This window comes from Macaca nemestrina, chromosome 2 (assembly GCF_043159975.1).
Source record: "Macaca nemestrina isolate mMacNem1 chromosome 2, mMacNem.hap1, whole genome shotgun sequence".
NCBI classification, from domain to species: Eukaryota; Metazoa; Chordata; class Mammalia; order Primates; family Cercopithecidae; genus Macaca; species Macaca nemestrina.
The window spans coordinates 157604291-157617663 of record NC_092126.1 but is presented as its reverse complement, the minus strand read 5'-3'; the positions used below and the strand labels follow the sequence as shown (position 1 = coordinate 157617663).

Genomic DNA, 13373 nt, shown 5'->3' with positions numbered 1-13373 from the left:
AGGATCAGGAGTTTGAGATCAGCCTGAACAATACGATGAAACCTCATCTCTACTAAAACTATAAAAATTAGCTGGGTGTGGTGGTGGGCACCTGTAGTCCCAGCTACTCAGGAGGCTGAGACAGGAGAATTGCTTGAACTCAGGAGACGGAGGTTGCAGTGGGCCAAGATCATGCTACTGCACTCCAGCCTGGGCAAAAGAACAAGACGCCATCTCAAAAAAAAAAAAAGTTCCTAATTTTAGTGTAGTTCAGTTTCATGTAGCTCAATCGTTTCTTCGTTATGGCTTTTAGTGTCTTATTTTAAAACTCTTTAGTGACCCCCAAGGTCATGATATCCTCTGATTGTGTCTTCTACAACTTTTTGTTTTACTTTCACAATAAGACCTACAAACCACATCTTAATTGACCTAATTGTAACCATTTCATTTGTAGATTCCTTTGGGTTTTCTACTAAACAATCATGCCACCTTGAATGGCATTATTTTCTCTTCCTTTGTGATCCTTATACCTTCTCTGCCTTTCTTTTTTTCTTTTTGAAACAGGGTCTCACTCTGCCACCCAGGCTGGAGTGCAGTGGTGCCATCTCGGCTCACTGCAGCCTCAACCTCCTGGGTTCAAGTGATCCTCCCACTCAGCCTCCCAAAGTGCTGGCATTCCAGGCATGAGCCACCATGTCCAACCTTTTTATTCCTTTTTCTTGAATCACTCCCCCAGTGAGGACCCTCATTTTAATGCAGAATAGCAATGTCAAGACCAGGCATCCTTGCCTTGCTCCTGGTCTGATCCTACATGGGTGGAGGGACATTCAGTATCTCATCTGAAGGTTTCTTGTAGATATCTGTATTTATTTCTTATTGCTGCTGTGACAAATCACCACAAACTCAAAGGCTTAGAACAGCACAAATAGCTCATCTTACAGTTCTGGAAGTCAGAAGTCCTGTAGGACTAAACCAAAGCATTGGCAGGGCTGCCTTCCTCCTGGAGGCTGGGAGAAAAACCCATCTTCCTGCCTTTTCCAACCTCTAGGCGTGGCCGCCCGCATCGCTTGGCTCAAGCCTCTCACTCTGTCTTCAAAGGTAGCAGCACAGTTTGTTGAGAGTTTTTATCATAAAGGGATGCTGAATATTGTCTAATGCTTTTTCTGCATCTTTTGATATGATCATGTAGTTTTTGTTTTTAATTCTGTTTATGTGATGTATCACATATATTGACTTGTGTATGCTGAACCACGTCCACATCCCTGGGATGGAACCCACTTGATCATGATGAATTATATTTCTGATGTGCTGTTGGATTCAGTTAGCTAATGTTTTGTTGAGGATTTTTTGCATCTATGTTCGTCAGGGAAATTGATCTGTAGTTTTTTGTTTTGTTTTGTTTTGTTGTCCTTTCCTGGTTTTGGTATCAGGGTGATACTGGTTTGATTCTATGAGCATCTCTTCTTTCTCAATATTTTGGAATAGTTTTAGTAGGATTGGTACCAATCTTTCTTTGAATGTCTGGTAGAATTCAGCTGTGAATCCGTCTGCTTTTGGGCTTTTTTTTTGTTGGCAATTTTTAAATTACGGATTCAATCTCACTACTAGTTACTGGTCTGTTCACGGTTTCTATTTCTTCCTGATTTAATCTAGGAGAGTTGTATGTTTCCAGGAATTTACCAGTTTCCTCTAGGTTTTCTGTTTGTGCACGTACACGTTCGTAGTAATCTCGAATGATCTTTTGTATTTCTGTGGTGGTGGATGAATATCTCCAGTTTCATTTCTAATTGAGTTTATTTGGATCTTCTCTCTTCTTCTCTTGGTTAATCTGGCAAGTGGTCTAAACCAATTTCATTTTCTTCAAAGAACCAGGTTTTTGTTTCATTTATCCTTTGTATTTCCTTTGTTTCCATTTCATTTAGTTCTGGTCTGATATTTGCTATTTCTTTTCTGCTGGGTTTGGATTTAGTTTGTTCTTGTTTCTCTAGTTCCTTGAGGTGTGACATGAGGTTGTCAATTTGTGCTCTCTCAGACTTTCTGACGCAGGCATTTAACACTATGAACTTTCCTCTTGGGACTGTTTTTCTGTGTCCCGGAGGTTTTGATAACTTATCTCATTATTATCATTCAATTCAAAGAATTTTTAAATTTCCATTTTGATTTCCTTGTTAACCCAGATGTCATTCAAGAGCAGATTATTTATTTCCGTGTGTTTCTATCACATTACTCCACCTTGGCTTCTCTTCCTGCACTCCTCGTTCTGCCCCAACCCTCCTGCCTCCCAATTACAAGGACCCCCGTGGTTACACTGGGCCCACCCGGACACGCCAGGACACCTCAGGATCCTTAGCTCAATCACATCTGCAAAGGCCCTTTCGCCACAGAAGGTGACACTATCACAGGTTTGGGGATTAGGACACGGGCATCTTTGGGGGCTGTTACTCAGCAAAAGCATAATACCCTTTATCAGATTTGGGGGTTCCCTTCTATTCCTAGTTGCTAAGAGTTTTATTCAAAAATAAGCTTTGAATTTTATCAAATAATTTTACTCCATCTCTTGAAATGATTGTATCATTTCCTGTTTTATTCTGTTAATGGAAGGTATTACATTGATTGGCTTAAAAACATTCAACCAACTCTGCATTTTTGGAATGATTCGCCTCAAATGACTGCTATTTTTGGGGCGGGCTCATCTTCACCTAAACACGTCAATCATCTTCACATGAATTCTGACCACTCCCAAGTCACCAGACTGCAGGTGCAGTGCCTGACTTCTTAAGCCAGTCTCCCCATAGCTACTTACAGTTATGGGACCTTGGCAGAGTATCTGACTGCTCCAAGCCTCAGTTCCTCAGAAGTAAAATGGGAGTAACCACAATTTCCACCTCCTTGGGCGGTCAGGAACATTAAATCATGGAAAGTCCCCAGTCTGGCCCATGGCAAGTGCTGGGTGCTTCCTAGCTATCATTTGCTTTTGTGATGGGGACATGGGATGGGCCACCCATATGTGCTCATCGCCAGTTTGGGAGCATAAAGAATTTTACTTCTCTGCCCCTGTGATCAAGCACCAGGTCCCACGATTCCTAATTGAGGGCAAACACCTCTGCCCTGGTTGAGTTGCTGGACAGGAGCAGGGAGCAAGAGCAAGTGCAGATTGGGAAGGTGAAGCAAGTGCCTGGCAGTTCCTCCACCAGCTGCCTGTGTCCCAGTGTCTGCCACCCAGAGCCTTGGAGCCTCACACTGTTCTCCATGCCCTTGTCCCGGCAGCTGTGCCAGGCTGCACCTCCTCACCCCATCCCATCTGCCTGCCCTCTCCCAGAGCTTCCTAACAACTTCTGTGACACCAGAGCCACCCTCCCTGCCTTCCAGAGCCGTACTGGAGTTTTACATTTGTTTTCTAACGTTTCTGGGGGGTTGGTGTTGGGCTGGCGGGGAAGGCAGCCCAGGTGCTCAGTTTACCCTCTCCACCTGACTTCTTGGCTGCCTGAGGCTCACAGGGAGGCCGCTGGAATCAGCTCCATCTCCGAATTGCAGTCAGTGTGTAGAATTATGAGCGGGACGAGAGTCCACCCTGCAAAGCAAACCTTCACAAGCCCCTCTCTGGGCCTCTGGTCCCTCCCCAGGTCTGAAGTACTTTGTTCTTGGCCTTCTCTGGGAGGACAGAGAGGCCTGAAAAGACAGATGCAAGTTCACCTGGAGGCCCACAGCAAGGGCTGTGAGTTCAGTGTCAGCAGACCCTGGTCACCAGGCCCATCACTGACAAACAGCAGGCTCAGCCTCCCTCCTCCATAAGGGAGACTCCAGAGGCCTGCAGTGAGGGCTGACTGAAGGCAGATGTGTGAGACAAGGCTGTGCTCACCAGCTCTCTTTCAGGCGCCAGGGACAGAAGCCCAACTTAAACCAGGTTAAACTACAGAGGTGCCTTTATGGAGCTGGAAGGTCCAGGGTTGGACTTTAAGCACAGCTGGATCCAGGAGAACCTTCCCACTCACTCATGCTTTTCCATGCTGGGCTGGGTGGGCAGTGGGGTCCCGGAGACACAGACCACCGCCTGGAAGAGCTGGCTCGCCTTTCCAGCGAGGTGTCTCCCTTTCCAGAGCATGGTCCTGACCCTTCAGCGAATCCTTTCCACTTGTCTGGGGATGTGGATTTCTTCTTGCTCAGAGATCAGGAGCGGAATAAGGCTCTCTCCGTGAGTATCCAGGACAGACGCCAGCACCGCCAGGAGCTTCCCTGCTCCCACTGCTTCCTGGAGTGGCCACATTGCCCTTCTCGGAGGAGCACTTTCCTCAGGTCCTTCTCATTCCAGAATAGTCAATGGCTCACCACTTCCTACAAAATCAGCTGGAAACTCTCCTTGGCTCTCAGGACTCACAGTGTCCCACCCGTCTTCCCCTGTCTGTCACCACTTTTCTTGGGTCTCAGTCAGATAGACTTCTTGGGCTGCCGTGGCAACAGCCTCAGCCACCTCACCTCCACTTCCAATGCCACCTACATGAAACACCATCCCCTCCTGATACTCTCTGGGTCCTCCAAGGCCCAGCTCAGCCCTCACAGGCCCTCTCCCATCCCACAGGCACCCCCTATGCTCAGGCCTTGTGCCCTTCCTCTGGCTGGACTCCTGCAGGTCAGATCCGCACACAGAGTCACCCATGGCACGCATACACATGCTCCCCCAGGTGCCTAGGGTCCCTGGACCAGCACCGACCCCACTCTTGCCCCATCTTCACCCCAGCCTGTCCTCTTGCTTTCCCAGCCCTGAGAGCTATGAGCCTGGAGTGGGGACAGCCCACTCTTACTGCCTTGGGCACCTAGCCCTGCCCCACGTGCCAGGCATGGCAGCCTTCCCAGGGTCGCACCTGGGCTGCCCCACAGCCTCCATCCACCTCCCCCTGACTCAGGGCTCAGCGTCTCAGGGATTCCTCACAGCCGTGGTTCCCAAGGCAGCAACAGCTACACTGGCATCTGCAGGGCATGGGTGGAGATGCACAGGCTTCAGCCTGCCCAGGCCTCCACATCAGAAACCAGGGCTGAGCCTGTGGGCTGTGATTCCTAGACTGACTGAGACCCAGAGATTCTCTGACCCACGCCTTGGCTACCCTACTGTATCTTCTCCAATGAGGCACTCGGTTTTCCTCTACACTCAAGCCCAGCCCTAGCTCAGGACCTCCCCCGCCTTCCACTAAGAGTCTCATCCAACACACTCTCTCCTCCACACCAAACAGGGTCACCAAACGCCATATTCACCCACGCAATAGGGTCAACGAACCGCAACCTCACCGACCCAACAGGGTCACCAAACCATACCCTCCCCCATCCAGCAGGGTACCCCACTCACAACCTCCCCTACCCAGCAGGTTCTCCCACTTATACCCTTCCCCACCCAGCAGGGTCTGACACTCACCGCCACCACCTCCCACTCCCGACAGGGTCCCCCTCAGTCTGGCCCTGCCCTCAGTCAGCTGCCCAATGTCTTCTAAAGGCCACCTTGTACCCTGAGGATCTAGTAGGTGACATTTTCCTGACTGCAGTGATGGGGACGTGCACTCCAGGGGCCTCAGGCTGGACCCATTTGCCTGGGTTCTTAGATGCCATTTGTTTACCTGGTAGGTCCCAGCAGGAAACAGAAGTGACCCTAGAAAGTCCATATGAAGAGACTCCCGGGCCGGTGCAAAAAAGTGGGAGAGGGTGTGGAGCTGGCAGGGGATATCCCTACCGTGAGAACCGGATGGCAAAAGGGACACAGGGCAGGGTGGGGATGTGGGGAGGTGAGTCCAGCCTTCCCCCTCCTCCGAGGGTTTTTTCCCAAGGGAGGGCTGGCTCGAAGCCACCCCCAGGCCACACAGGAGCTGGAGTGGGGTGGAGAGCAGGTGGAGATGGCCACCAACGGTGACCTTCCAGCTAGGCTACACCCACTACACAGCCATAGTTTTCGGGAACCCCAGAGCCTCTAGGTTCCCTGCCCTGGGCTGGTCATCAAAATATACGACTCTCACTTAAATGTGGATTTCGGATAAAATGAGACATCATCTTTTCGGGTGAGCGTGTCCCCTCTGTGGGTCTGGAGTACTCATTCGACCGGGCAGCCTGTGTTTGACCAGGGGACCCTGACTGGCGCCCTTCTCAGGGGCAATTGGCCTCCCCAGCAGTTGCCCTGCCTGCTTGGCTGTCAGCCCGGGGCTGCTGTGTTCAGGCCCCCGTGTCCCCGCGCTGCGTAGCTCCACGGGCATCCTCCCGCGCTCGCGCGCAAACCCGCGTCCCGGGCCTCAGGCCCGCGCGCCCCTAGAAGTGGACGCGGGTGGGGAGCCTGGGCCCCGCCCGACTTGGCCCGACGCCCCCAGGAGCGGCAGCAGCAGAAGACGATGCGAGTGCACGAGAAGATGACCTACTCCTCCAAAGTGTTGGCTAAGCACACCAGCTTGCGACGGCAGCTGCAGCTGGAGGATAAGCAGGAGGACCTGGAGGCGCGCACCGAGGCAGACCATCTGCGCGCCTTCCGCGACTACAATACATGGAAGCTCACCTTGACCAAAGGTGCGTCCCCTCCGGCGCGGGGGAACCTGGGCCAGTGGCGCCCCACATCCGCAGCGCATGGGGCGCTTGGAACCTCGGTGCCACTTGTCTTGCACAGATGGGAAGTGCTTTGGAAAGGCCCGCCTTTTCTGTGTTTGGCCCCTCCAGGGGGGTCCCAAAGCTCTATTCCAGGACTGCAAGCCTAAAAGCTTTTCAATCCTAATAGGATAGTTCCCCACCTTATCCTTGGTTTCTCTTTCCTTGGCATCAGTTGCCGGAGCTGAAAGTAGGTGAGTACAATACAGTAAGATATTTTGCGAAAGAGACAACTTGCCTAACTTTTATTACAGCATATTGTTATAATTGTTCTATTTTTATGAGTCGTTATTATTTCTGACTGTGCCTAATTCATAGATCTAATATAACTCCATCACAGGTAGCTATGTGTGGGAAAAACTTAAGAGAGGCGCAAGTCAGACACAGTAAGGACTTCCCACCTGGCCAGACTCTGGCCATGGAGAATGTAACATTTCAGGCAGAGCCTTCTCTCTTTGTGGAGACAGGACAAGAACACTCCCTTCCATGGTCCCGGTAATCACCTGGGCGTGGACGCAAAGCAGTGCCCAGCAGCCAGCGGAAGGCTTCTCTGCAGACCTGCCAGGCCCCTCCTCAGCCTGGGCTTCCCGCTCCTGCTCATCTCCCTCTTCTTCCAGCAGAAAAGAATGTGGAGCCTGAGAACATGAGTGGCTACCTTAAGCAGAAGCGGCAAATGTTCCTCCTCCAGGTAGGTCCCGCAGCCCCCAGCTCGAGGGATGCCAGCAGGGCCTGGCCTGGGCCAGGCACCATGACCCCACTCTACTGGCCCTCAGTATACCCTGGATTGCAAACGGAGAGAGATCCAGCGGCTGGAGACACTGGCGACCAAAGAGGAGGCCAGGCTGCAGCAGGCCGAGAAGTCCCTGGCGAAGGATGCCGCCTTGTTCGACGAGTTCCTCAGGGAGAACGACTGCAGCTCCGTGCAGGCCATGAAAGCGTGAGCCTGCAGGCCCGAGGGGCTGGCTGGGCAATGCCGAACCCCCATTGTCCCTGAGCCTGTGCACACCCACTCATCCATCCCCTCACCCAGCCTCTGCCCCCAGCCCCTACAACACTTCTGGAAGCACCAGGGCTGGTCGGGAGCCAAGGGCAGGGGATACTACAGGCAAAAGGATTAACTCTGTGGCTCTCCAGCCCTGTCCAGAGCCGGGCACAACCCTGGGGCCTGTGGGTGGTGGGCTCACCCCTCTTTAATAGGCTGCCACTGGCCCCCTGCCCCCATCCCTCCTCCCCCACGCCCAACTCCTAGGGCTGAGAAGGAGACCAAAGCCAAGATAGAGAAGATCCTTGAAATCCGGGACCTCACCACCCAGATTGTTAATATCAAAAGGTGAGGTCAGAGGGCATGCTGGCCATTGACTGGCCCACCTCCTGGTCCCTCAGTCATTTTGCCTGGCCAAAGGGAGCCTAGCGCCATGTGAACCTCATGGCTTTACCTCCCAGGGACTCAGTGCTTCCATAAGGCGGTTGCCCATTTATAGACAAGGGGGAGTGAGACCAAGAGAGATTCAGTGACTCCCAAAGCTTCCACTTGGAGGCAGGCAGTTTGGCTCAAAGGCTTGCCCAGCTACAGCCTGAGAGAGGTGCGGTCTCCAGGGTGGAGAGGAACTTGCAAGTCACAAAAGGCTGTGACTCTGCTTGTTGCAGGGTAGGTGCCCATCTTCCAGCATGTGGCATTCCTGCACCTTTTCTCAAGGAAAACAAGGAGCCCACACAGACTTGGCCAGGATGGAGGTGTGACCCCGGCATGGGGACCTCACTGTGGCAGAGGCTGACCTCCTCTTTCCCACCCCCCACCCCACCCCACCCCGATGTAGTGAGATCTCCAGATTTGAAGACACTCTGCAGCATTACAAGGTCTACAAGGATTTCCTATACAAGCTGTCGCCCAAGGAGTGGCTTGAAGAACAGGAAAAGAAACACTTGTTTCTCAAAAACGCCAAGGAGATCTCCGAGGCTTCCAAAGATGGCAGTGTTAACTCCACACCAGGGGACAAAGGTAGCAGAAAAGAGAATGTGGGTTCCCATGTGGGCTCTGCCAGTGGCCCACTGAGACCCTGAGCCCAGCTGGCAGGTTACCTGCAGGCATCTGGGCCACGTGGCATCACTGAAGCTTGGCTGCAGCTGAGGCCATCGGGACCCCCCCTTTGCTTCCTGCAGGACCAGGGATCAAGGGCAAGGCGAGCTCTGTGTGGGCCAAAGGTGAGCTGCCGCCCCCAGCCTGAGGAGCCCGGCTCCGCCCTGCACAGGGTTCAGAAACCATTCCTCTGCTTTCTCCAGAGGGTCAGGGCACAAAGAAGCCCTGGAGGTTTCTGCGGCTGGGGCGGAGCCTGTCTTATCTGAGCAGCCCCCAGCAAGGCAGCCAGCCCAGCGAGTCTAGCGGTGGCAACTCCAGAGGGTGAGTGGACTCCGGTGGGTGGGTGGGGCTGGGGCCTAGCAGGGAGCCCTCCCTTGTGGCACCCACGTGTAGTCAGGTCTGAGTGCCACAGAAAAGAAAGTATGTTACTCACAGTCCCTACTCCACGAAGGGCCACACTGGGAAGTCCCAGCTCGGCCAGGAGGCAGAGGGAGTAGGGCCCTAGGGCAGGAGTTTCCATTGTGGTTCCCATGGGAATTCAGGTTGAGGTGGTGAGCAGGTGTAGGGCTGATTTGTTCTGGAATAATTTCGGGGCTCTTGGACAAAGGCCTGCCCCTGGTTGTCTGGTCCTGGCCCTGGGGGGATAGGTCCTGAGTGTGAAAGTCCGATAGAGGGTCTGGCTGGGGTGTAGACAGTGGATTGGGTGGTTTGCATTTGAAAGGTGAGCTGAGGGCAAGCTCGGAGGCCAGGGTGAGTCATTTCCTGTCTCCGTGGACTGGTCAGCCCTGAGAGAGGTGGTCCCTCCAGGCTTGGCAAGGCCACAGGTGTCAAAAGCAACAAAACACAGAACATCAAAGTCATGGTCACTACATGGGTGAAGTGGTCTTCAGGACCATACGATTTTCAGGACATTTTCCTGATGACACATCTGGATACATTTCATACTTACTGGCTGTTCAGATGTCATTTTTTTGTGAAGTATCCGATTTCTGTACATTTTTGTTGGATTATTGGCCTCGTTCTTATGGTTACCTATTGGTTCTCTATGTATTCTGGGGACCAGCCTGGTGTGGTAAGTGTGGTACACATATCTTCTTCCAGTTTGTGTCTTGCCTTATTTCTTATTTATTTATTTATTTATTTAGAGATGGAGTTTCGCTCTTGTTGCTCAGGCTGGAGTGCAGTGGCGTGATCTCGGCTCACCACAACCTCCACTCCCCGGGTTCAAGCGATTCTCCTGCCTCAGCCTCCTGAGTGGCTGGCATTACAGGCATGTGTCACCACGCCCGGCTAATTTTTTGTATTTTTAGTAGAGACAGGGTTTCGCCCTGTTGGGAAGGCTGGTCTCAAACTCCTGACCTCAGGTGACTCTCCCGCCTCAGCCTCCCAAAGTGCTGGGATTACAGGTGTGAGCCACTGCGCCCAGTCACCTTATTTCTGTTTAATACTGTATTTTGAAGAACAGGAATTCTTAATTTTAGTGAAGTCAAATTTACCAATCTGTAATTTTATGATTGGTGAATTTGGGGCCCTGCTTAAGAAATATTTGCCAACATCATAGTCACTAAAATATTCTCCTGTGTTTTCTTCTGGAAGCTGATGATTTTTATTGGCTTGGATAAGGGTGGCAGAAGCGGGGATGGAGAAAAGTGGGCACTGTAGGGCTCGGGGCTGCTCCCTACACCCCTGCCCTGGCCCTGTGTCTGTGGCGACCCACTCTCCTCCACAGGGTCTTTATCTGCTGCTCAGCCCTTCTGCCCTCCACCCTCTGTCTTCCCCTCTCCACGACTGCCTGTTCCTGAACTCCACACCCAGATGGGTGGCCCCAACATCAGCCTCCCATGGCCCAAACTGATGCTTCTCCAGCTGGAAGAGGACCCAAGCTGGCTTTCTTCTCTGCCCAGCGCAGCCATGCCTTGTGGGGAAGACCAGCCACCACTGGGGCGTGCTGCTGGGCCATGCACAGGCTGGTGTTAATACTGCCTGCCATGACACCCTGCATTTCCAGTTCTGTGTTGAGGAGCAGAGGTTCTAATGTATGCAGTGCAGCCTGCTCCGCCTAGGGCCCCCCTCAGCCATGGACTGACCCCTACCAGACAGGCCCTGACTTGGGAGACTTGAGAACAGAGTCAGGGACCACACTATACTGGGTTTCAATCTCCTAGCCCCTCCGTCTATTAGCCAGGTGACCAGGGCCACTGAGTACAGCTGGGCAGGTTGTGAACTATACAAGGCACTCACTCAGCCAAGAGGGCACGTGGGAGCTGAAGTCCAGCCCACCCCCACCAACTGCCAGGTCAGGCTCCCTGATCCAGGCTACATCCATCTGGAGGGTGGAGTCTCAGAAAGGCATCGTATGGGCCAGCAGTGCCCTGCAGGCAGCCAGCTCCCTCATCTGTAAAATGGGCATCGGTGTGCAGTGTGAGGCGTGGGTCTGGCAAGTGCTGTAGTTGGTATCACAGCCTCTCTTGGGAAGCCCTCCTGGATCTGCCTTCAGAGTTCCACAGGACCTTGCCCTGATGCCTGTTTCTGGGGGCTAGGGGGTGGCATCTCCAAGCCCAAGCTCAGGTCCCTGAGGTGCCTGGGGCGAGCCAACGCAGCCCCCCCACCTCAGCCAGCAGGACCTGCAGATCCTAGGTGAGGCCCAGGCTGGAGCAGGCTGGGAGGGCAGGTTTGGAAGTCGGTGGAGGTGGGTCCCCATCCAGTGGGGCCTTCTGGGGCCCACATTGAGCGTTTAAAGCTCACACAGCTTGTGCCCAACTCCTCTCCACTGGTCCAGAAAGACCTTGCCCCTGGGCACTCAGGATCACCTGAAGGCAGCCCTGAGAGTCCCTCTATTGCTGTGAGTGGGACCCCAAGGACAGGGGCCAAGACTGACCCTAGATGGGAGAGGCAGGGCAGGAAAGGCCTCAAAGGTGGCGCTCAGTAAACAATGGTGGGGGAGGAGGGACAGCCCCAGCAGCCAGCGGAGCTGCAGGTGCAGAGGCCTGGGGTAGGGCAGCACCCGGAGAGAGGGGACCTGACCGGGCGGGCAGAGGGGCTGGGGCAGGGGAGGCAAGGTGAGTGCTGGGAGGGCCGCCTGGCAGTCCCCAGGAGGAGAGAGGGTTTTCTTCTAAGTGCAGTGGGGCTGGGAAGGGTGAGGGCCATTTGGCCACCCAGGACTGGGGCCTCGGGGGACAGGTCTGGAACATGGCTTGTCCTGCATGTCAAAGTGGCTAGGGCCTTGGGAAAATGAGTGGATTGAAACTATCCCCTGGCTGCAGTGTGGCAGCTGGGGACTGTGAGGAAGCTGGTGCTGCCCTCTGGGCAACTTGTGGGCAGCTGGGAGAGGAGGGATGGGGATGCTGACAATGCCTTCAAGACCTCTGTGCCCCTCCCCGGGCTCCTGTCTGCTCAGGCTGGTCCCAGAGTCCCGACCCTGCCATCTCTTTGCAGGTCGAACTCTCCCATCCCCCTCACGCAGGAGGACACCGACAGCGATGGGGAGGTGAATGGCCCAGTGCTGTACTAGAATTCAGAAGTCGCCCCTCCCTTGCCGTGCCCCTATCCCTGCCCCTCTGGCTCTGTCCCTGGCCAGTCCCTGCCAAAACCTGTGGGTTGCAGGAACCACAGCTGTACTTCACGGAGCCCCAGCAGCTCCTGGATGTCTTCCGAGAGCTGGAGGAGCAGAACCTGTCGCTGATCCAGAACAGGCAGGAGATGGAGGAGACCCTGGAGGAGCTGAGCCGCACCCTGAAACACACGCAGATCCGCATGTAGGTGCCGCGCGGTGGCCGGCGGGGGGTCCCTGCCACTCTCATCCTGGGATCCCTCTGCACTGGGAGCCGAGTTGGCAGAACAGCCCCCACCCCTGTCCACGGCCCTGGCCTGGTCCAGATTGTCTGAAAAGCTCCATGTGAAGCTCCGTTTGTGGGCCGGATCCTGGAGAGAGGGTGCTGGAGCTGGGGGTGGGCAGGGCCCAGGCACCTGTGCCCACCCTGAAGCAGCCCATGGCTAGAGCCAGGCCTTTCCAAGGAGCTTCCACCCTAGGCTCCTTCTGCTGCCGCCAAGCTCCTGGGGGGCCCTTGGAGTGGCTGGAGGTCCACAGCGACCCTGACCCCCCAGTTCCTGGCAGCACTAACATACTTCACACAGGCGCCCAAAGCAGTCATTTGCTCAGAAGGGCCTGGAAGCTGCTGCTGCTTCATATTTCGTAGACCAGAGTAGGTGTTCACGGCATAGAACTGGGGAAGGCCAAGCCACCTGTGGGCTGCTGTGAAGTGTGTCCCCCACTGTTGTTCAGCAGCGTAACGGGGACGGGAGTGGGTGCAGCCCTGAGCAGGAGGACATGGGCGTGGTGAGTCATGCCATCCTGCAAGCTGGGGCCAAGTGGGGCTGAGATGGGCAGGGATGGGTGAGGGCCATCTGGTCACCCAGGACTGGGCTTCTGGGGACAGGCCGAAAACACAGCTTGTCCAGCATGGCAAAGTGGCTAGGGCCTTGGGAAAATCCTGGCCTCCCAGTTCCAACCAGAGAGGCAGCAGAAGAAGTCAGGTGGCTGCCCAGCTCTCACCTGAAGCCCACCTGAGGTTATTATGGTCCCTCCTGCTGGGTGTGGCCACTCAGTCTACTGCAGGACACCTGCCTCCAGAAGAACTGGGCAGGGCAGGGTCAGCTTGAGGCACTGGTGAGGCATGTCCAGAGCAGGGAATCCTCTGCTCACTCCCCA

At 54.3% G+C, this 13373-nt stretch overlaps 1 protein-coding gene across 6 annotated transcripts in view; it reads left to right on the top strand.

Moving 5' to 3' along the window:
* LOC105470233 (cilia and flagella associated protein 100) overlaps nucleotides 1-13373 on the top strand; it is a 41534-nt gene that overhangs the window by 15931 nt on the left and 12230 nt on the right. For 4 of the 6 annotated variants that reach the window (XM_011722020.3, XM_011722019.3, XM_071092319.1 and 1 more), the window contains 10 exons: nucleotides 4077-4171; nucleotides 6321-6513; nucleotides 7206-7276; nucleotides 7362-7525; nucleotides 7838-7918; nucleotides 8406-8587; nucleotides 8749-8790; nucleotides 8869-8986; nucleotides 12101-12152; nucleotides 12269-12420. In XM_011722020.3, coding sequence (XP_011720322.2) covers nucleotides 4077-4171; nucleotides 6321-6513; nucleotides 7206-7276; nucleotides 7362-7525; nucleotides 7838-7918; nucleotides 8406-8587; nucleotides 8749-8790; nucleotides 8869-8986; nucleotides 12101-12152; nucleotides 12269-12420 — 1150 coding nt within the window. The remainder of the gene's footprint in view (nucleotides 1-4076; nucleotides 4172-6320; nucleotides 6514-7205; nucleotides 7277-7361; nucleotides 7526-7837; nucleotides 7919-8405; nucleotides 8588-8748; nucleotides 8791-8868; nucleotides 8987-12100; nucleotides 12153-12268; nucleotides 12421-13373) is intronic. The other 2 variants (XM_011722024.3, XM_011722023.3) reach the window with 1 other exon arrangement.